This window comes from Pleurodeles waltl, chromosome 6 (genome assembly GCF_031143425.1).
Source record: "Pleurodeles waltl isolate 20211129_DDA chromosome 6, aPleWal1.hap1.20221129, whole genome shotgun sequence".
NCBI classification, from domain to species: Eukaryota; Metazoa; Chordata; class Amphibia; order Caudata; family Salamandridae; genus Pleurodeles; species Pleurodeles waltl.
The window spans coordinates 180,432,078-180,456,877 of record NC_090445.1 but is presented as its reverse complement, the minus strand read 5'-3'; the positions used below and the strand labels follow the sequence as shown (position 1 = coordinate 180,456,877).

At 42.6% G+C, this 24,800-nt stretch overlaps 1 protein-coding gene across 2 annotated transcripts in view; it reads right to left on the bottom strand.

Moving 5' to 3' along the window:
* The window catches only part of NBR1 (NBR1 autophagy cargo receptor), a 751,844-nt gene that overhangs the window by 543,376 nt on the left and 183,668 nt on the right, over window positions 1-24,800 (bottom strand). For both annotated transcript variants that reach the window (XM_069237768.1, XM_069237769.1), the window contains exon 11: window positions 7,947-8,106. In XM_069237768.1, the coding sequence (XP_069093869.1) occupies window positions 7,947-8,106 (160 nt within the window). The remainder of the gene's footprint in view (window positions 1-7,946; window positions 8,107-24,800) is intronic.

Here is a 24,800-nt window from a genome sequence, read left to right as displayed (position 1 = left end):
AAGCTCGAAATCAAGACTGATGATTTGTTGCTTTCAAAGTAAAATGTTCTCAAACAAATGCAACTGGTGAAAACAGTTTTGCTAAACTACTGTGAAATTTTAGGTACTATTTTTTTTTTGAAGCATCATTTAGATAAATGTGTTAATGCATGCTAGTATTTGCTATAAATACTTATAATGGAAATCACTGTAACCAGTTTCACCAAGATTCAGGGAAGCATTGAAATAAACAAGCATCAGCAAAGACAACAAGTCGACATTGGTGGTAAGCCTTTAGTTTTGTCAATGTGTGTCTTGTTTTGACATGTTTTTTGTAAAACTTTATTGCTGCGAGAGCTGCTGGGACGTAACAATCATAACAAACATTGTCAAAAAGCAAAACTATTTTTTGGCCTCAAAAAGCACACATATCCACTCTAGGTCCTGGGTCTGAACACAATTATTTTGTGTGTAGATATGCTTCTTGTAAAAGAGAAGAATGCTTTCATTCACAGTTAAGCCAGCCGATAGATAGAATTTTAATAAAAATCAAAGGTCTTGGTTAACACCAGACCTAACTAGGGTCCCTCTTCTTAAAACAAAATCCCAAAGGTGCACCCATAGTATATGTCCTTGCATTAGATTAGATTTACATCTTTCATGAATTCACAAGAATGTACAGACGTTTGCAAGGAAATTCTACTCCTAGAAAATATTTTTGAATTGCATTTTAGCACGAGCAAATATACATGTATAGATGTGCTCAGACAAAAATCTATTGAGCGTTTACAAGTTCACTTTCCCTTCAACCACTTTTTCCCCCAACCCTCGAAGAAGTTTTACCTCTGCCCTTGTCAGAAGTAAATTTCCAACCTTTTCATTAATTCAAGAATTAGAGAAGAACTGGTGAAAAACACCCAAAACATGCAAGTTCGGTTTGCACAGACTCAAAAGGGCATTCCAACCCTGAAACTACTGCTTTCCATTACCTCCAGCCCCAGTATGTAGATCTGCTGAAAGGAGGCAAAATATGGGAATTGCTAGTATTCCAACCTTACTATAGCATGAGCCCTCGCATAATCAGAGAAGCCATTATCAGAGCTCTTATATAATGAAATTGCTGCCAAAAGTTGTCCCCACACTACATGGCAACATAGGGATAAGTTTTTTTTTTTTACACAACAAGTAGATTTATGAAGCAACCTGTCGCAAGGACAAGAAGATATTTTATTAAATTCCACATCCCTGATAGTTGGCTCCACTAAGTGAATCCCAACTGTGGCATCCTGCTAGATGATGTCTATGCAGGACATCAAGGTTTGCTGGAGGGTCAAGTACTCAACAAATGATGACTAAACAGTAAGCATCCCTGTGTACAGCTGGGTCAGGTGTTCTACGAGTCAGGTTGCTTGGAAATATAAGCCAAAGCACAGAGGTGTGGAATTCCTACGACCCAATGCACAGGACATATTGTTTGGAGTCAAGGGCAACAAGTTTTCATGTTTATTTTCTACCTGGGACAAGCAGGCCCAACCTCCTGCAGCACAAACCCTTTGGCTGCCAATTTACATTACAGATCAGGGAAGGGCATTGTCTGCACTTAAGGTAACATTAGTGTCCAGATGTTAATGTTGTTTGAACTTGTACTTATGGTTCATTAATGCAAAGTCTTTATTATTAGGGTGAGCATACTAAAGAAATGTTGTAAGCTCGGACTGCACTACTGACAGTGGTTCCAGTATAAAAATGTTTAAACACATTTGCAAAGTTTAACAATATGAGGGTACGTATGATGCTCCCAGCATAATCTCTGGTTCGATGCAAATATTTGCAGAAGCTTGAGGAAGAAAAATAAGGATGGTGATTCTTTGCTTTCAGAATGAAACGTTCACAAAAAAATACAAGTTGGGGGGGGGGGGGGGTTGGAGTGTTTTGCTAAACTACTGTGAAATTTAGGTACCATTTATTTAAAGCATCATTCAATAAAATGTGTTGATGCATGCTAGTATTTCCCCAAAAAATTAATAATGGAAAACATTAGTGTAATAACCAGTTCCAACAAGATTGTAGAAAACATGAAGATAAACAAACATTAGCAAAACCAATAGGTCTCACAGTGATGGTCAGCGTTTTGGTTTTGCCAATGTGTGCCTTTGTTTTGACTTTTTTTATAATTTTTTTATTTTTAACTTTATTGTTGTGGGAGCTGCTGGACCCTCACCATCATAACAAACAGTGGCAGAAAGCAAAAATATTTCTGGTCTCAAAAAGCACACCTTGCCACTGTAGTTCAGGACACCAAACGAAACTACTTTATGTGCCAATATGCTCCTTGTGAAAGAATAGAATGCTGTCACTCAGTGAAGCCAACTGATAAACAGAGAGAGAAAAATTACAAAAATGCACACATAGAATTTGTCCTTGCATTCGTGCAGATTTACGACTTTCATGAATTCACAATAATTTACAGAAGTAGGCCAGGGAATCGTAGTCCTAGAAAATATTTGTGAACTGTACTTTAGCACAAGCAAATTTGCATGCATAGATTTGCTAATGCAAAAATCTGTTGAGTGTTTACAAGTTCACTTTCCCTCCAACTAATTTTTCCTAAAGGTGGAGGAAGTTTTATTTCTGCCCTTGTCATAATTACATTTCCAACCTTCTCTGTATGGGAAATGATTAGAGAATAGCCGGTGAAAACCCCTAAAACGTTTGCACAAACTCAAAAGCGCATTCCAACCCTAGAACTATTGCTTCCTCCCATCTCCACCCTGAGGATGTTGATCTGCTGAAAGGTGCCAAAATAAGGAAATTGATAGTATTCAAGCCCTACTATATTATATGCATAAACTGAAAGTCTATTATCAGAGCTCTCATATAATGAGATTGCTGCCATAATGTGTCGTAGCACGCAAAGGGACAAGTGGATATTTTTTACAGGACAAGCTGATTTATAAATAGACCTGTCCCATAGACAAGTAGATATTTTATAAAATTCCACACCCCTGATAAAGTCCCAGTCTATCCTGCTAAACTTTTTTTTCTGCATCCAGGGAGACTAGGACTGCTTGCTTAGCCCCTCTTTTCTCAATTTCCAATAAGTGAAGGGCTTTTATACTGTTATCACAGGCCTGTGTTTTCTTAATGTATCCCAACTAACAGGAATGAACCATCATCCTAACTACGGTTTGTAGGTGAAGCGTTGCTATCTTAATGAAGATTTTCACAGCAATGATTGGCCTATAAGAGATAGAATCATTAAGTCCCCTGCCTACCTTGGGGATTAGAGACACAGCCAAACTTCATCATTATGAGCATCATGATCTTTTCCCGGAGTCATTTTCTGGTACACCATATGAAGGAAGAGTAACAAGGAGGCCTCAAAGACATTACAGAAGTTGGCTGATAACCCATCTAGTCCTGAGGCCCAAGAGGGGTGTAAGGCCCGAGATACTCTTTAATGTTTCCTCTAATTTCTGGATCCTCTAATTTCTATCAGTCAGTGAGTGATTGTCTGGGACGTCCTGCCTTCACTTCTGTCTGTTTCCTTAGCATAGAGGGGTTTATAAAGCATCTGGAAGCACTCAGCCCTGTATTTTCCCTTTGTATAGTCCCCATCTTCTGGCCCCTTCACATCTACAATATGGCTTTTTGCTTGGCAGACTCTCTCCAGTTTTGTCACCAATCTGCCGGGCTTTTCCCCCAGTTTGTAGTATTTTATCATCTAGCTAGGCTTTTAAGAAGGTTGTCTAGTGTTCCGATATGGTTCTAGTCTTCTGAGCTGGCCTGGTTTTATTACAAGCTTCCTCTAGCTCATCTGGGATCATGTACATTTGTAAGCAGACTCTAATTCCCTTTCTTTCCAAATCGGGCAACTTCAACTTCAAAATTCCCCCTCAAAACAGATTTTAGAGCCACACAGAGGGTCAACACCCTCCAGTTGCCTCCAGTCGCCCATATTGCTATGTTTAATATACTCTTCTATGCTATTCTTTACATTATTTATTGCAATGGGGCCCTTCAATAGTGAATAATGTAGGTGCCACTGTTCTTTTTATGGGTGTGCATGAAGTGCTCCGTCCATTCTGTAATCTCTCTTTGGGCTTCAAACCACGCCCATGCCACGTCAGTCACTTACATTGGTTCGTGGGCTTGCCTTTTTAAATCCGCTTGCTTTCATTTGTGAAAGGCATGCATACGTCATGCCTTTTCCAGTATTTGGCCCACTTACACAGCACCGGTAAAGTACCAAAAACATACGAGGCTTGATGTTTTCAGGCTGGAGTTTTTTTTTTTGCTTTACAACGCTAATAGCTCTAACTCTAACAAATGCTAAACCCGTTGCATTGAAAATGCTTGTTATTTGTGCCGGCTGTATGTGTGGGGAACAATGCTATTCTGAACATTGCCTTTATGTTTGTGGGTAGTTTGTTTCACTCCCAGTACCCTCCTCTTTGATAAGATTCTCCTTTAGAACCATTTCAATATCTCCCTCTAAGGGTAACAAGAGAACTAAACAGTCACTGCATGATCATAACTCTGAGTCCATGAATTCTGATGTTGGCTAGTACATCAAGGATATTTGGTGCATTGGCCTCTGTCGGTGTCTGAATTTACCTGCTCTGCAGTAAGCTGAATCTCTACTGTAGGCCAACTAAGGAATACTTCGTATTTAATTTACCTTATTTTTGATTATACAATACTTTACTTGATTATGATAATCACTGTTCATGATGTTTTCCTGTTGATATGATTGTGCTTCTCTGTTTAGACTTATGATACCATTGGTTTGCGTGGTCCTATGGAGCACATTCCCCTAATTGGGGGTGGTAAGCTCTATTTACATACGTCTATATGCACTTTCTCACCTGTTTACACGGACACTGTGTGACACGTTTTAGCACTCTTTTATTGGCCTGCTTTATCCTGCTAACCAATTAATTGATTCATTTTATTTTCAGGGCTTTAGTTAGAAAACATATGCACCTGACTAATGTAAGTGATCAGATATTTGTTTCATATTTTGTCAGCTACCTGTAATTCTGGGATTCTGATAAAGTAGACACATTAGTCCCTTATGATTAGGAGACATAGATAGTCAACTTGGTCCTGACGAAGCATCAATGGTCCCGTCCGGGCCACTAGGATGCGAAACATGTCGACCCTTGAAAAGGGTGGTTTGAAAACTGTCCTACCTCCCACCCACTCTTAGATTCCAATAGAGTGATTGATCATTATTTCTATTTCACTCGTTTGACTACACCTCTTTTTTTAAATCTTGGTCCCTACCTTCCAACTGGTTCAATAAATCATTCACCCATTGGCGGTAGTGAGAGACAATTTTAACCTTTTTTGATCTCCTATTTTCTTTGTCCTCCCCCCCACTCAATCCTGGGGTCACGGCACCATCATTGCAAAAGATCTCCGGCAAAGAGCCCCCCCATCTGGGGTGGAGCCCGTCAGACATTGCAGCGCCGGTCTGACGAGGAGCTGTACCGATGATGAAGCATGACATCCTTCTGGATGTGTGAGGTTATTTGCTCCTAAAATTTAGGACTCTCTTGTGTCTTTTCCTTATCTCTTATTGGAACAGTGTATTGATATATTTTTCTACAACTAAGGAATACCCCCTTTTCTGCAATTAGCACATGTCCCCATTCCTGCATCCTCCCTTGAACGTTGCTCGTTCTCTTCATTCAGCCCTTTCACTGCTTGTGTTTATCTTGTTGTGTTTGCAGGTGTTCCAACGCCACCTTGTGTCTTGCCATGATTTCCTCTTTCTTCAGGGTTCCCTTCTCACTACGACTTGGTATTCTGTATCATTCTGGGATTTTCAGGCGAGGCAAGTCGCTTTGCTGTGCCACATTCCGGTTTTCATTAAGGAGATATTTAAATTGTATGGTCACATTATGAAACTGCCTTAGTCTCGTTGGTAGGCTCAACCGTAGAATGCCACATGCTTCTGTTAGTGATTTAGCAGCCCATGTCTTCCTCATATTCAAAAATGAGTTGGTAAGGGTAAACCCATCTGTGACATTGTTGTACCTTAAGAAGGTGGTTACCATTTCGAAAGTCCATCACTTCAGCAAATTTAATTGCTTTTCCCGCCTTGTTCTGTGGGACCCCACAAAAAACTCAGGTTCCAGCGCCAGGAGAGATTATTCAGGTTGTCTTGTTTTTCTTCTAAGATTATTAGAAGTTCAAGGTTTCCAGTCGGGATCTGTATTTTTTTTAGCTCCATAATCCACTCGTCCTGTGTGTTGTCAAGTGAATTTACATTGTTTCCCTGGTCTTCCACATCTTTCCTCACTTCAAACAGGTTTTATTTTAGATTTGTATTGATGCACTTATAGCCGCTTTGCTTTCTGCTGAGAACTGCATCATAAAGCTTTGTCCTGTCTGCTATAACATTTTGAACTGTGTGTACTGCATGATCTCTCTCTTTGGCTCAGCTAGGTAGGCCCTTGCTTTTTAGGTTTAGCAGCTCCTTGATGGTGCCATCCCTTTTGGGCCTGATGGTTGCCATAATGGAGTCTGTAAATCTGTTCCACACGTTTCCAGTCGCCAGATTTCAGGTAATGCCTGAGGGGCCCTCTGGCCTTCAGTGCTCTCCATCGCTGTGCGTGCAACTGCCGAGCAAATTAAGTGACTGTAGTAACAGCCTGTTCTCAGCATACTCGCTCATTATATATTCGGGGGACGTCTTCATCAGTATGTTGGGTCTCACTACAGTGCCCTCTGGGTCCCAGCTGAGTAACACGCCACATGTGCTTCAGTCACATGTCCACTGTGTCTGTCACTAATCATCTAACAGACCTGATGCAACGTGTCACACATGCTACTTTTGCTTTCCTGAGGTTGTATTAATGCCCTCCTGCACGGAATAGTAGCCAAAAGTGTTGACCCCTTTTCAGCATTTGTTGCTGTTTCTTTTCCAGTGCTCACCTTCAAGGGAGCACTGTCCAGTAAGGGTACTCCCCCCCCCCCCCCCCCCCAGGCTTCTTGAATGGTTGGTGTACATAGGTTTCTCTCCCAACTTTCTTTGCTTCAATGAGTGCACAATGCTTTATGGCCTGTAACGCCTGCACCATTTTCTCATATGGCTTCTGCTGTGTAGCCATACTTTATTGTTTGCAACACTAAGGGCCAGAATGGAATCCTCGGGGATACTCCCAAGCTCATGTTCTTTTCCTTTACAGTGTTGGGCGTGGTGGGAGGTCTTACTGTAGCCAGAGTAGAGCAATCGGACTACTCAACGATCACCATTCTTGGTCCAGGCCACACGTGTTGAACTTATTTTAAAAAGAGAAATTAATTTTGAAAAAGAAGAGTTCATGGAGCCTACATATAGGCTCACATATTCAATGTCTAAATAATTATCAGTGACTACCAACGAGACTGAGGCAGTTTCATAATGTGACCTTACAATTTAAATATCTCCTTTATGAAATAACTTTGTTTTGTGACAACTTTGATATTTATGAATTTTGAGAATTGTTGTCTCCAGCGTGGTCTCTGTGTGTTACGCATTTGGGTGTGCAAGTTCTCAATACAGATTTAAATTTACTAATTATTTCTAACTTTATGAAGTTAGGATCAAGGCGGGCATCAATAGCTACTTGCTGCTTGGAAAGAATATATTTTGTGAGCTTTCATTTAAAATTTAACACATTTAAATAAACATAAAAAATTACTTAATATCACACTAGGAAGAAGTGTGTTTTTGAGTGCTGTGCAATTAGTGTAGTGTTTTTGGGTTTTCATGAGACTGAATTCATTGACATAGCCTATTTGCATTACATACCTCAAACATGAGCAGATGCAAAGGACGGTTATGTAAAAGTACACTATGCTGCAGCCATTTAACATATTTTCTATTCTTAGTACAAACAAGAAAGGCAAATAAGAAACTCAAACATGATACACAGCAATAAATGGGATAGGAGCAGTATAGCAAAAGTTGGTACCTTTGTATCTGAGCTCCATTTCACATTTCCTGTGTTCTTCATTCGCCAGTGTTTGATAAATTTGGTCCCTGGTTGCAAATGAGACCCATCTGGCAAATTCTCATCCACAAACACAGCACTTAGTGTAGGGACAACTGGTTTACAGGGCTGCATAGGGATACTAAACAAAAATGTTAGAAAAGAAGCGTTAAAAAAGAATATTTGTGTCTGGCTTAAAGTAAATCAATGTGCAAAGTATTAGAAACACAGGTGTACGACATTTGAAAGTTGATTCTCTCATGCCATTCTCTGGCTTGCAAAATAAAACCTTGTTGACCAATGCTTGTCGCACTTGTTAGACCTCCTGGATGTTTTATCGATAACATTTGCTTGAGTAACGGAACAATTCAGCATTCGGGGAACTGGTACAACATAAAAGTTTATATGAGGATCAGTTAGTCTTGCTTACAATTAGTCAGAGGGTTAACTTGATTAGCATCTTGCTATGTTGGTCCATCCTTTTATGGATCTCATGCTTATTAAAAGATAGCGAACAACACATTTCCGATTCGTTGGCTACATCCTCACCCACAAATATTTCAAACTGCCAAATCCCTGGTGCACAGCAATTCATTTATTACAAATGCTTGTGCTTATTCAATAGGTATGGCTGTGAGAGATCTAGTTTAAAGTTTATCTGAAACATTCGAAGAAGGTACCTGTGATATCTGTCCCAATAGTGCAATTAGATTTTCTAATGTCAAAGAGTAAGATATCATGCACAAAGGTGCCATGTTTATCTAATCTGTAGAATAAAGGATTCTGATGAATGATAATGCTAGTCATGCAAATGGTCCCAGAAATAGTGTGTCAGAGAAAATATTTAGTTGGAAAATAAGGACAACTAGGATTTAGGTACAGCCGCCCTTTATGATTGTTGTCCTCCATGCAGCAACATAACAATGGAAATGTTAAACATACTGACTTTAAGGTCTAGTGGATTCATGGAAGTGGATGATCAAGAAGCCTGTTGGGTGCTAATGACATCCACATTCACCTCAGTCCATTGTGAAGACAGCAGCTTAATTTTGAAAATGCTCCATGGCTTAATGAAAACTCTCCCGTGTTTAGTGGATATGTTTTAAGATTTTGGCCTGAGAGGATTTAGGGAACATATGGTAAGGCTGAACAGGAGGGTCAATATTTTTTCCAGCAGGGAATCAACAATAAAATCGTTCCCTCTGATGTAGGAGCAGGTAAGAAATATCATTCAGGGTAAGTTAGTGGATTACAGTTCTTGTAGGACCACTACATACGAAACGGAAGAGCTTTTACTACTATCCCAACCTCAGTAGAAACCACTCTATACTTTCCTTACTAAATACCAGGTGTGCTAAGGCATGCATGGGTGGCATCACTGAATTTCTATACAGATGCCTTAGTATGACAAACACATTTTTTCCACGTTTCTTCAATTCTAGTAATAATTCAATGGTGCCACTAGCTGCCTCTGCCACTGATGTGTTTGTGAAATACTACTACACCTCCATTTTACTGTGGTATTGTACAGTGAGTTACAGCTGAAGTACTAACAGCGAAACCTCTGTGCAGGTCACTAGCATTCTAAATTAGTTGAAAGGGAGCATTACATCCTATACAAAATATCAAAAACGTAAAGTTTATTCATAATGGATTACTTAAAATGATTACATTAGAAGTAGTAAACCAGTTACAAAAACAGACATAACTTATTAAACGGATTTAACCGATCACACCATAATTTTTCTCCACCAACATCAGAAAGTTTACAAAGCAGCATTTAAGATTTATGTCTTTGATTGAACAGATTTCTTAAGTTGTATTCTCCTTTCTGACAGTAGGACCGAGGTAATACAAACCACACGAATTAATGTTTCTTCTGATTGTTTACAAGTTTGCATATTTTGTCTCCCCTTTCTTAATCCTTCTTCGGGATATGGTCAAAGAAGGGGAGACAGTCAAAATGAAATAGCAAAAATTGATGTTTTATCAAACTAGAGAACTAGAGTTGTACTAGTAGTTTTTGAATATTTCCCTGTTAGAAATGGGGTTTCTGGTTGGGTAGGCTATGCACCTCAGCCAGGCAGAACCCACCCACTCTAGTCAGGGCAAGGGAGTTACACGTCCAAGATAACCCCAGCTCACCACCTTGGTAGCTTGGCTCGAGCAATCAGGCCTAATCCGGAGGCAAAGTGTAAAGCATTTGCACAACATCTGTGATGCAATAAATACACCACAAAGGAACACAACATCAAGTTATGTAAAAATAAACTGTATTGCACAAAGCATAATTAGTCCAAACACAGCACGTCAGTAATACCCTGCTACCTTAGCAGTTGTCAGAATAGTACGCAATAGTTACTCTACAGAACCAGCAGTATTCACATACAACACACAGGTTACTTATTATTCTGCAACATAAGCAGTAGTCAGGAATCACATTACTAAATAAATGAACTTGTCAAAGAAATATCATAAATGCCCATATCAGGAACATTATAAAACATATGGCAAGTCAGGACAGTATATCGGCGTAGGGTGCCCATAAAAGGAACATCAACACATGTATGTCACATCACACCAAGAACAGTTTAGCCCGACAGTCCGCTCAAGCCCCTAAAAGGAACATCCAGAAGGGGTATTTCGGCAAGAGTACCTGTTTTGAATTTCAAAGGCACCTCCTGTGCCACGAAGCATACAAGAGGGCCCCCGGTGCTACTTGCGCACAACAGGGGCCTCGTTGTGAGGAGGGCAGCAGCACGTACTCCCACCAGTTCATAAATCGGGGACCGTCCTGAGACCCGGGATCTCTTGGGTCACCCCCAGGCTACTAAGGGCCCTCCAAAAGGGGGGGGGATAGATGAGGCTTCCACCCGCCAGAGATCTCCGTGTGGTACTAAGGGGGCAGGGGGGCCTCTGTCTAGGTCTAGGTCTCCTTCCCCACCAAAGTTCCACACTAGAATGGAGCCTGGTGGAGCAGGGGCCTCCAATCAGGCTTCCGCCCCGCTCGGGGCACAGCTGCACCCAATGAGGTGCACGTGCTGTCCTTCAGCCCTTCCCGGACCACAGCGGTGAAGCAGCACCAAAGTGGGTGCCTGCTTGTGCCCTGGGGGCGCCTCCCTCAGCGTGCTTTGCCCCAGAGGCACTTGGTTGAAACCAGCAGCTCCTGTCTTCGTTTTCTCGTGCCCTGGGGGCACCAGCTGTAGCAGATCTTTGATGCACTTGGATCTTTGGAGAGCCCAGGTTGAGGCGGTGTTTCTGGCAGCATCAAAGCATTTTCAAGCACAAGATGCACAGGGCGGAGTGCGATACCGGAGCGCTCCGTTTTCCAAAGGCACCAGGGTCGCGGCGGTGATTCCAGCAGCAGGGCTCATGAAGCACCTTTCGCAGCACTACAAATAACTCACCACGACGGGCATAGCAAACAGAGAGCTACTCCATGCGCTCCTGGCTCTTGGGAGCCAAAGGTTGCAGAGTGTAGGGGCCACAGTACCCAGCCTTTGGGGACAGAGGGGGCACGCAGGGCGGCAGGGCCCAGCACAAGGGGATGCAGCCAGTTGGCAGTTCCTCCTAGTGACCTAGCAGGTCACAGGACAGCACAGCAGCAGCAGTCCAAGGCGGTTCCTGGCGAGTCCTTTCAGCATTCTCTGTCCAGTTACAAGTATGTTCTTGATCCCAGAGTATTCCAAATTGTGGGGAAAAAAATCCCCTGTACTCAGTTCTAAAAAGTATTTTCAATGAGGAGGAGAGGGGGTTTCAACCAGTTATAACTGGTTCTAGTAGTGTCCCCTCTCTCTTCCAGCACAGGCTCCAAACATCAGTTGGGGGTAAACAAACCTTTTGTATGAGGCCACGGCACAGCCTTTAAAGATGCAGGATTGCCCCGCCTCCCCCTTCTCTCAGCCCAGGAAGACCATTCAATACACAGATGCACCTCTGTGACATCCGCCCTTCATGTGTACAGGCTGCCTGAGAAGTATGCACAAGGCTCAACTGTCAGTCTGCCCAGACGTGGATTGGAGTCAAGCTGCAAAACACCAGTCATATGCACAGAGAAATGCTCACTTTCTAGAAGTGGCATTTCTGTAATAGTAATAAAAACTCCACTTAGACCAGTAAGCAGCATCTCTCACTACCATTACAACCATACCAAACATGCCTATGCTACCCCTCATAAAATAGACAATAGCCCTTAGACATAAGGCAGGGCATTCCCATTGCAATCCTATGAGAAGGCAGCACTCCCAGCAGTGAGTCACTAAATAGGCTGTTATTCACTACCAGGACAGGCCACGCTACTAGGCACATGTCCTGCCTTCTACATACATGGCACCCTGCCCAGAGGGTTACCTAGGGCCTACCTTAGGGGTGACTTACATGTAGTAAAAGGGGAGTTCTGGGCCTGGCAAATGAATTTAGATGCCAGGTCCCTGTGGCAGAGAACTGTGCACACAGGCCCTCCGCTAGCAGGCCTGAGACAGGTTTGAAAGTCTACTTCAGTGGGTGGCGCAGGCAGCGCTACATGCCCACTAGTAGCATTTAATTTACAGGCCCTGGGTATAGAGATACTACCGTACAAGGGACTTACAGGTAAATTAAATATGCCAATTAGGTATAAGAAAATCATACCAAGTTTTCAAGGGAGAGCACATGTACTTTAGCACTGGTTAGCAGGGGTAAAGTGCCCAGAGTCATCAAGTCAGCCAAAAAGGGTCAGAAAAATTAGGAGGAGAAGGCAAAACGTTTGGGGAATGACCCTGTAGAAATGGCCAGATCCAACATCCCCTCTGTCATCTGTGTAAGTTCTGAGAACATGGTCTGTCTTGCCCATTTGGGGGCAGTTGGGATAACAGTTATCTTGCTTCTCTTGCATTTGTTGATTACCTTGTGCAATAGTGGTATCGGGGGAAAAGCGTAAGCAAATGTCTCTGACCAGCTTATCAACAGAGCATTCCCTAGGGACTGGTGGTGAAGTTGTCTGGATGCGAAGCTTTGACATTTTGCATTCTATGGCATTGTGATAAGATCCATTGTTGGAGTTCCCCACTTTCTGGTTTATCTCCCATTCGTGTGAGCAAGACACCTGTCTCCTGAGCTTGTCCACTTCTGTATTGTCCTTCACTAGAAGATGAAACACTGTTAACTTTATTGTCCTCTGTATGGCCCATTTCCTGAGTTCTTGGGCTAGCTTTGATGATGCAAGGGATTGTGTTCCCCCTGGTTTGTTGATGCAAAACATGGTTGTTGTTTTGTCTTTTTGGATTAATATTGACTTCCCTAATAGCTGCTTCTGAAAGACGCTTAATGCTAGAAATACTGTTTTCAGTTCTACGATTTTTATGTGTTGTATCGCATCCTTTTCTTTCCAAACTCCTGTGACTGAGAGAGTTCATGTGTGCTCCCCATCACATATGTGTGGCATCTGTTGTAATTGTAACTGATGGAGCTGGTTGCTAAAATTTCATGGCTTGAGTTATATTTGACCTTTTCCGCGCACTATTTCCTCCTGTACTTTTTGTGTGACAACCACTAGATCTTCCCAACTCCCTATTGCTTGTGACCATTGGTTCTGTACCCGTTCCAGAATTGATCTCATGTGAAGTCTTGCATATGGGATTAGGGGAATGCATGTAATTTTGCCCAGAAGTCTCCCCACCGCTGTCACTGTCAGAGCTTGCCCCTTATGGTAAAGATGAGTCTCTGCAATCTTTTCCTTGGGAAACAGGTCCCCATGAATGGAATTTATTCTTGCTCCAAGAAATAACTTTCCTTGCTCTGGTTGTCGGGATGATTTCTCTCAGTTTATTGAGAATCCTAATGAAAATAGGGTTTTAATTACCTGTTGTATGCCATTTTTGCATTTTTTTTTATTTGCTCTTACTAGCTAGACATCCAGGTATGGAGAAAGATGTATGACTTGCCTCCCGAGGTGTGCGGCTGTTGCTGCTGCTAGACACTTAGTGAATACACTTGAGGCTGATTTTATCCCAAATGCCAGTACTGAGAACTGATACTGAATATTGTTTACCACAAAGCGTAAACATTTTTTGTGTTGCATATTCATTGGCATATGCAAGCAGGCATCTTTTAAGTCTATTGTTTCCATGTAATCCCCTATATTTGTAATTGAGAGATTACTTCTTTTAATGTAGTCATTTAGAATTTCTGAGTCTTTATGAACTTGTTTATGAACCTAAGGTCCAAAATTGGTCATAGAAAGCCATCTACCTTGGGAATTAGGAAATAAATTGAGTAGTTTCTCCTGTTGATCTTGTATCATAGGAACTTCTCTATTGCTTTTTTGCCCAGTATTTCTTCCACCTCCTTGAAGAGATGTGTTGTTTCTTCCTTGGAGCGAAGCTTTTTCTTTGGACGTTTTGTTAGAGGGAATTTTAGAAACTCTATGCAATATCCTAATTGATTTAGGTTCATTATCCATTTGTCTGATGTTATTTTCCTTTACTCCTGAAGGAAATTTTTATTTTGCCTCCTACAGGTGTTGCATGTAGGAAATGTTGTTCCTTGTTGATGCCTCTCCATGGCAGTGTCTATGAGAGGTCTGTTAAACACAAAGCACAGTCACTTGTGTGGGAGTAGACCCTCCCTTGTGGGGTTGACCCCTTCCTCTGCCTTTTTCGCAAAAAGTCAGTTGGTGGTATTGTTGATACTGCCAACCTTGTTAGGTTGAGGCTGTTTTGCTGGTTCCCTGAAAGCACTGATGAGACGTTCCTGTGTGGAAACTTCCTCTCCCTGTGAGCCTGCATGATGGTGCTATTCCCCTGCACATTCTTTCACAAAACTGCAATGCTCCCATTAAATTAGCACTTTCATTGTCCTTTTTTAACTGATTGAGTTTGTCGCCAACTGTACTGCGAAACAACCGCTCACTGTTGAATGGAGTGTTGAGGATGCTGGCCTGTACCTCTGGGTTGAATCACGAGATTCTTAACCGTGATCGCCTCCTGACTGATATGCCCATCATCATTTGTCGGTTACAAGTATAACACTGCAACCAAAGCTGACTTTAGATATGTACTGGAGATGATTTTACCACTGTCCACTAAATGTGCTGGTCTTTTTCTGTATTATTCTGGAAGGGGCTTCATCAGCTATCCGATTGCCTCCCAGTGCTGATGTGCATGTCGATTCAGCAATAGAATTTGCAATGCGCCATGGGTTGTCTGTGCTACACTCAAATTTACTCCCTGTGAGCACCATCCTTTTGATTTCTTTCTCTGGAGGCAGCCCTACCACTGATGGAATGTTGGCCCTTTTTCTTGCAGTGGATACAATGATGGAATCTGCAGGAACTGTACCCTTTATCAGGGGTGTGGAATTTATTAAAATATCTACTTGTCCATTGGACATGTTGCTTCTCAAATCTACTTGTCCTGTAAAAAGATCTACTTGTCCCTTTGGTGCCATGTAGTGTGGCGACAAATTATGGCAGCAATCTCATTATGTAAGTGCTCTGATAATAGCCTCTCTGATTATGCCAGGGCTACTACCATAGTAGGGCTTGAATACTTGCAGTTCATTTTGTTTTTATTAAACTTCTATTTCTCTCTCTTTCGGCCGGCTTTACTGTGAGTGATCGCATTCTGCTCTTCCACAAGGAGCATATTGCCACACAAAGTAGTTTTGTTCAGTGTCAGGAACTACAGTGGCAATCAGTGACGTAACGAAACTGGAGGGTGCCCCTTTGTAAAGAACATGGAGGAGCCCCCTCTCCAGACTCACTCAGGGCAGGTGCTGTGCTGAAGGGGCCCCCTGGAGGGGGGCTGTGGGGCCTTTGCTATGCCGCTGGTGGCAACACGTGCTTTTAGAGTTCAAAAACTTTTTTGGGGGGGGGGTTTGCCAGTGTTTGTTACAATGTTGAGGGCCTGTTAGCTCCCACAACAATAAAGTGTTACAAAAGCCATGTCAAAACAAGACACGCATTGATGAAACTAAAAGACTTATAAAAATATGTCAGATCAGTTGGCTTTGTCAGTGTTTGTTTATTTTCATGCTTCCCATAATCGTGTTGAAAATGGTTACACTGATTTTCCAATAGAAATATTTTTGGGAAATACTAGCATGCATCAACACATTTTACTAAATGACACTTAATTTGCATATAATCAGAGAGCATTCTGGGAGCATTATACTTAGCCTCATAGCCTAAACTTTTCAAACATATGTATACACGTTTTTTCTTTTTTGTACTGGAACCAACGTCCTTAAAACATTTATTTACAGCACTCACCCTAATAATGAAGGCTTTCAAATAATGAACCATAAATACAAGTTCGAACAGCTTTATCTTTTGGAAACACATTACCTCAACTGCAGAGAGTTCCACTCTCTGTAAACAGGCAGCCAAAGGGTTTGTGCTGCAGGGGGTTGGGCCTACTTGTCCCAAGGACAAAGTAAACATAAAAACTTGTTGCCCTTGACCCCAAACAAGATGTGTCCCTGCCTTTATATAAGCGGTCTCTTTAGATGGATACTTGTAGGTTTTATCTGCTCTCAGAGCCAAAGCTCGACAGGTGGCAGGCTCTTTAAAGGCTTCTCTTCCCTGGTCCAGGACACTAGGCAGCATGGGTAAACCTGAAAGCAAGATTTAGTTTTTTCTTTTTCGAGTTGTACCCCATACATTTCTGCTGCCTATTTAATGATGTGGTTATACATGCCTATATCGTCGAGGGGGCGAGTAGCTTGGGGGTAACCTCTTCTTCAGGAGAGTCTGCATTCAGATCCTGCTACTGTGCAGATACTCAGCTTCTGAGCCCTGAAACGCCTCAGTCAGCTTATATGAAGCTGGTCCCCTACATGGTGCACCAAAAAGAAGTACACTGTGCAGAGAGTGCAATTGGTGCAATTGGTTTGCAGAGGCAAAAGTAGATAGGACTAATGCTCTATTGTGTGGTAGTGTGGGCGACCAAGTAGGCTTACCAGAGGGGAGTGCTACGCGTTTGTTGTTGTCCCAGAGGCAATAAATAAGACACACAGTCAAATAATAAATCCAAGACAAATTTAGAAACAGAACACTTCTTTTTACATATATATACTTTGAACCCAAGAACTTTGTTATAAGGTAAGTACATTTTCAAGCATAAATACTTTTTAGTTACAAAAACCAACAGTGCAATTTCAGAGTTCTTCAGTGTTAACCGATGGGAGGAAAACATTCAGCAAACAAGTACTTATTGACGGCTCACGGGACCAATGTGGTAGACATAAGGTAAGTACTGGGCAAGGGTCAGGACCACACCAACAGGTCATTCCGGGCAACACTGGGAAAGCCGGGTGCAGAGGTACAGTACGCGCCGGGTGGTCTATGTATTTCAATGGGGATTGGTCTCCATGGATTTAGGCTGTAGGCTCCAGCTGGGGTAGCCACTTGGGGGCAACCAACAGGTAGGTCACAAACGTGGGGTGCTCCCTTTGGTCCTCTTCTCCACGTCCCAGGGGCGACAGATATGGGGGTGCCCTCTGGTGTCAGGTTTCCCTGTCCTGGAGTACTCATGGTTGGGGGGTCCTCTGGTCTGCAGGCATCGTCGGGGAGACCAAGAAGGGTGAAACCACAGTGAACCCGAGTTCAGTGGAGCTGGGGGATGTTGTTCACACCAAGGGTACACTTCAACTTGGGACAGCCGCGACAGGTGCAGTGGTTGCTCTGGGTGTGGGATTTCTCTCACCACAGAGGCTGCAGGAGAGGCGGGTCTACTTGCAGAGACTGCAGGCTACTTCAGGGAGTCCAGGAGGGGTGAAAGCACAAAGGACTTGGACTCTGGACAGCTGGGGGACCTTGCTGACACTGGAGGTCCATTCCCACTCGGGCCGGTGACTGTGGGTGCTGTGGTGGTTTCAGGTGTTGGGTCTTTGTGGTTCGAAGGGCTGCAGAATCCTTTCCTGAGAGTTGGGTGGACGGCAGGTCCACTGCTCGCAGGAGACTTGAGCCTTTTTTGAAGGCAGGCAGTCCTTCCACGGTCTGAAGGTTCAGCTGCAGGATGAGGCATCTTTTAGTGCAGAGTCCATTAAGGAGTGCAAACAGCCCGGCGAGATGGTACCAGGTCAGATGCTCTTTCTTCTGCTGGTGTGTCTCTTCTTAGATCGTCAGCATTTGAGTTCTGGGATTCACTGGTGCCATTTCAATTTAGGGGCATTTCAGGGAGTGCCAGGTGGTAGCCAATGGGCTGACCACCTTTAGGGTGACTACACCCTTTCTATGACCACTTCCATTGGGAAGTGGGCATAACCTTGACCCTAGTGACCTAATTCCTTCTAAGCCAAGATGCAGGAATTTAAAAAGTGGTGTCCACTTCAGCTCGTCCACCTTAGGGGGGGAATGGCATGAAGTGGGCATACCTCCTAATCTGCCTAATTTCCCCACCTGTTCTGACGCCAAAAGTGGAGTCAGGACAGGGGGTGGTCATCGCTGCCATTTGAAGAGACCTGGGTCACATTTCAAAGGCGGCCAGGCTGTTGAAGCTTCCTGCCCTGGAATGTCCATCTTGTCTGGAGGAGGTGTCAACACCCCCGCCCAGAGCAGGATTTTGGCACTGGGCCTGAGAGCGCTGGCTCTCACCTTGAGGGGGTCATAAACGTGGCTAGGGTGGATGAACTGGTCAGGACCAATCAGTTAACACACTAGTAGCTGGTAGGTTTTCAGGGGACACCCCTGAGGTGCCCTCTGGGTGCATCTATTGGTGAATCCAACACTTGCATCAGTGTGGGTTCACCAATACGAGTTGTTTGATACCAAACATCCCTCTCTTCAGTGAAGCTATCATGTAGCTGGAGAAATCGTAGTGACCAGTGCCCAGCACACATATTTAAAATGGCTTCCCTGGTCACTTACTATGTCTGAGAATCGACAGACATAGCAGGGGCATAACTGCTTGTGCAGATATGCCCTCACATGTAATATAATGCACCCTGCCTTAGGGCAGTAAGGCCTGCTAGGGGGCGACTTGCATATATTACATGCAGTGTTAAGGGACATGGAACACAGGGTGAGGGCCATGTCGTGTTTGCAGTTTTGGGAGCACCTTGTCAACCAACCTTTAAAGGCAGTCTGCACAAGATTGGTGCTGGGTCCCTCAGAGTGGCCTAGTTGTGTTGCAGCTCTGAGGGGTCGTCTTCAGTATCTATGCCCTAGGTGCCAGGGGTACCCTTTACTAGGGATTTACAGGGGGCTGAATGGCCTGGTCACTTGGGGATCAAGTGACCCGGTGTCTTGTTTTAGGGAAGGAATACTGGCACTGGGGATCTGGCTAGCAGGAACCCAGTGCACTTCAGTCAAGTTGCCTCTAACATCTAGGCAAAAAGTGTGGGGGGAGGGTACTGCAAACAGAACCCAGCTCCCTACACAGCTGTTCCTCTTCTTTCTCATAGAAAAGGTCTTCTTCCTCTTCTTGGGGCTCTAGAGTAATGAGAAGGTTCAATTTCTTTGTCTTCTTTATGTGCTTTTCCGGCAACTGAGTCTTCTGGGGTATACTGAGCACCTTTAGGGTTCCATCGAAATCCCTCTTCTTTTGTATTAAGGCGGTTAATTCGGCCTATAGGATCCTTCTCTTCTGTTCTATCTCCGTGCCTTTCCTTCAGTGTTGAGACTTGGTGTCTTCCTCTTCAGCGTCAAAGAGTCCTTTGAAGATGTCTCGGTCATCAAGCTTCATTTTTCTGCTTGCGGCCTATCTGTTTTCGGAGTTCAAGTGTCTTTTCCTGGATCGCCTCTCGAAAATTTGGATTTGTCAAATCCTCCTGCGGAGTCTCCTTTGAGGGTTCCGAGGGGATCTCTATGTCGGGCCTGCAGTCGGCAAACTCTTCGACACCGAGGCTCCCTTCAATGGATTTATGTCACTTGGGCTGTTTTTACAAGGCAGATGACTCTCTTACCTCTGGTCTGTTTAATTTCTTGCTCGCCTGACCAGTGACGTCAACTATTTCTTCCTCCTCGGCGACATTCTCCTCTTCTTTTTTGAGTGACCCAGATCCCTTAGGGATGGTATTGTCTACTGGCCCTGCATAATGTGATGGGCTCACCTTTCTTTCTTTTTTTTTTTCCTCTCTCTCTCTCTCTCACACACACACACACACACACACACCCATAGTCTTCAACATGAAGACTGCAGAGACGTTGCAGTCCTCACTTTGATGGTCAACAGGAAGGCGAGGATGCTGACCGGTGCTTGTCCTTCTGTGAAAACTTGTAGTGGCAGTTCTTGCAAAACTGGAAGGGTGTCTTCTCCATTAGGCCTGTCAGGGAGGCCCCTGAATGGGCATTCTCAAGAGTCTTTAAAAAGTCTGCTCCTTTTGTACCGAATACTCCAAATCGGTGATGGTAAACGACTCCGGTGAACTTTGATGATTTCTTTGAAATTTCTTCTCAAAACGTCTTCCTTGTGTTGGAGATTCTCCAGCAGACTTCAAGACCCACTGGTGAAAAAGAGGAATCTGAATATGGCGACCAAAGGTGGTAGCTTTCTGAGGAAGAGATACAGTGTCACACGAAGCACCAAATTGGCAGATCCATTGACGCCCAACAACAAAAACAAAAAATGAAGAAAGGACTAAAGAAAACAAAAGAAGTTGGAAAATTCTTGACCCAACCACTAGATGGTGGAATAATGAAAAGCATGTGAATTCAGAAAAGATTCATGCTGCAAAACTATACATTACCATCCTGACGTGTGAGCATTTTTTCAGTAGCTGTGTACCGATCTAAGTTTAAAACAGCATTTTAGGAAGGCTCCTTTATGTGCAATTTCTTGCATTATAATACCAAACTCCAAGAGACCTTTTACAATATTTAGGGACTATTTTGTCCAAAATATGTGCATTCCACCCATGAAGGGCTTTGCAGCCATAACAAAAGGAACCACCTTGGTGGCTACAAGCTTTAATATTGGATCTGATGCAAATTTAAAGTTTTGTAGAGGGAAATAAAATCAGACGTCAGGGCACAAGCCTTTGCCTGTAATTGTTGTAAATGTAAGAGTAACTTTATTACATGATTACTTAAAATCATTGGAAAAATACACAAAAATAAAAGAGAAATAAAACCAGAGAAAGTATATATAAAATGTGCAATCAAAGTGCATATCATCATAGCAAATCATCTTCTACCCATGTGTAAAACAGGATAAAATGTATGCCATAATTGCCAATCATCTATTAGTAATATATAAAATAATAATAAAAATACATTATGTCAAGAGCTATCACATTGCAGTATACTTACAAGAAATGCTGAAACCGAGTAAAAGAGCAATATGAAAACATGTAATCCAGGTACAAACACTCATTACGAGTCATCTACATGATCAACGGGCACATATTTTACCTATATACCACATAATGTAAGGTGCAGCAGAGAGACTAAAGTGGCTTGTACAAGTCCTGAATATTTTTGGATTTAAGTTGAAGTCAAAAATATATGATTATTGGTGATTTAATTATTTAAACTCTATTTTCTAGCAGCAGCGCCCCCAAACGCGGACCCCATGCCTCCCGGAGAGCCCTGCCGGCTTCATCAAAAAGTTTATCAAAGCAGGCAAGTTCCACAGGGACTACTGCTGTGAACATATACTTCAGGGCCTCTTTACTTGTTCGCAATCCATGTTTCAGAAGTATACGTTTTAGAAATGAGTGCCTCTGTAAGGAAAGTCCCAGACAGCAGCTTACGAGATGGACAAGTGATTCTGTATGATAGTAACATAAACTACATCATCAAAATACTTTATTCGATTGTTTATCACAATCAAAAAAGCACATAAAATATACAAATAACACCAATCAGCGTCCACTGAGTTTAAGAGAAATAAAACAAAAACATGCAGCAATTAAAACCATGTCAGAAATTCATTACGAAAATCTAAAATCTGTTATTCTTAAGGTGATAAAAACAAGATAAAAGCAGTAAAAGACAGATATTTGAAAGCAAGGGAACTATTATCCTAAATAAAATCGTATTTTAAAAGGAAGGCCTCCTCAGTTTTACCTAAACGTGTGGTCTGGCATTCAAAACTGCACACAGATAAACAGCTAGGCCGTTACAGATTTGGATTGATGGAAGAGTCAACAAATAAAGAAAGGCAGGACGGCACTGTTTGAATTGCAAGGATTTTAAAAGTGGGATCACAAACACTTTCCTTAAATCAGAATATAATGTGCAAAATAAGACTGTATGCATTGTGCTTTGAACTGACACTGAGTCACAGGGGCATTTCACCAAGACAGGGTTCCATTCATTGGTAAGTGGAAAGGTAACAATTCGATGAAATGTCTCTAGTCTTAGGCGTGTGAGGACATATCGATGCCTCGGGTTCAATACTTATTTTAAATATGGTTCCATGCCATCTGATTGCTGAAGCAAAAGATTCCTCCTCACGCTGGGTTTCCTGAACTCAGTAACCCACCTCAGGTCGGCCAGGCAAGTTTTTTTCAGGTCTTTCCTGGAAAGTGTTTCCATTTTTACTGGTGTAGAGTAAAACTCAGGATGACCCAAGTCAGTGGAAAACTTCCTTATATGATCCAGCCATGGGATTTGCAGCGAGTAGCTTAATGATTGAGCGTCTGCTATAATAGCTCTATTCAAGCTAGCATATTCAGAGGTCCACACTTTGTGCCAGAGTAACATTGGTTGAATGTTAATTAAATCTGTGATGTATGTTGCCCCCATTTCTGAATGGCACGCCACGGTTAAGGTAGATTTAGGCACACTTAGGATAGACTTTAGAAGATCATTTTCAGCTAACTGCAGAGCATTACATTTCCTATATCCCCATAAGCCTGCCCCATACAATAGAACAGAGACACATTTTGCGTTGTAGATTGTCATCATATCTTTAGGAGTGGCCCTAACAACTTTTTTAGATTTTTCTTTTTTTTACAGCCATGATAGTTTTTGTGAAAAGTAATTTCCTAGAACTAATGGCTTGCGACCAGATCCCTTTGTTGTCAAACATAATTCCTAGATATGAAAAGGTTTCTGTATCGACTAGTTTGAGGCCCTTTATTGTAACATGGTTTTTTTTTTGCTGATTTTTACCACAGGTAATGTAAGTTTTAGAATGGTTAATTTTAAGGCCTAAGTCTTCCATATAGTTGTCAAAGGTTGTCAGTAGTTGCTGCAAAGCTGCTGGGGTACGTGCCATAAGAACAGAATCGTCAGCATACATAAAAGCTGGAATCTGTTGGGAGCCAACTTGTGGAAGGTCTCGACAAGCAGTAGATAAAACAGCCTCTAGTTTATTGATGTATAGGGAGAACAAAAGAGGTGCTAAAACCCAACCTTGACGTACCCCCTGCTTTACAGGAAAGAAGGAGGTACACTCCCCCTGTGGCCCGAAGCATACCCTAGCTTTAGCTCCTGAGTATAATTCCCTGATAAAGTGAACTATTGTATTGTCTACCCCCATATGCGACAAAAGGAGCCAAAGTTTGCTGTGAATTACACAGTCAAACGCAGAGGACAGATCTACGAATACAAGGTATAAAGCTCCTGTCTTGGCTTTTGTGTACTTGCCAATCAAAATATCTAAGTTCAGGGCCTGTTCCACGGTCCCTATCCCAGACTTGAAGCCATATTGTAGGTCCATTAGTATGTTATTAGCTTCCGTCCACTCCCACAGCCTGTTCAGGACAATAGGTCCTGCAATCTTTGCAAAGGTGTCAAGCAGGGAGATTGGTCTATAACATGCTGGATTTTGACGGTCGCCTTTTTAAAATATCAGAACGATGTACTCCGCCCAGATTGGGATAAAGGCTGTGGCACAACAGGCTCGTAGGACCTATGTCAATAAAGGGCCCCAAAGTGCAACATTAGACTTATAGATGTCAATTGGTACTCCGTCTGGGCCTGGTGCTTTCCCACTCTTGCTGGCGTTTATGGCATCAGTGACCTCGCTTAAACTGAATGGTGGAGTAATAGGCTGGAAGTCCACTCTATGGGCGTTTGTATCTGGAGAGGAGTTTTCCGAAGAATATATTTTGGAGAAATGGGTAACACACTCATCTTCCATGATAGCTATTTCGATACTTGGTGACGTGCCATCGCCCAAGAGAGGAGAGTTCGCTATCTTCCAAAATTTGGCATTATTCTTATTTTGGAGGCTTGCATTGTAGAGTATTCCAAGCCTCATCTTTTACTTTTTTTTTTTCCTGTTTTTTAAAGCCTTTTTGTACTCGTATCTAAGAGTAGTGATCTCGTGCTTATCAGGGTTTTGTCTGTGTAGGTACTGTTTGAGTTTCTTATGAGCCTGTGTGCATTTGGTATCGAACCACCTTTTGTTTCCCCATGATCTAGATTTACCTGTGCTTACTGTAAGAGCCTGTTTGATTCCCGCAGTGATTACTGTAAACACTCTTAATACACTCCTGTCGTCTAGTGTTATCTGAGAGGCAGGTTTCAACCTCATTAACATAATCACTCAGCAGTTGTTCCATGAAATCTATTGAATCGATCTGAGACCAACGGATGGAATAGCCATTCCTTGAGCCCAATTCAATATTCACTACCTTTTCTACTGCTCCCTTATGTTTGTTTATGGCTTGAGGCAGTGCAAGGTGTATACTTTGGGGATAGTGGTCGCTAAGCGCAATGTCATGAATTTTGTAGTCAGATGCGCCAAAATCAAAGTTATTGGATATTAGTATAAAATCTATTGTAGTGTTTGCACATCTACCGTTAAAAGTGGGTTTAAGCTGTGAATTACTATCACTTAGACCATTGCAGAAAAAAAGATTGAATTTAAATAATATGTCAATCAACAGATTACCTTAATAATTATGAGTAAAATGAATTAGGTCCTCGTTTTCACCTACACCGAGGGGACAAGCTTTCTCATC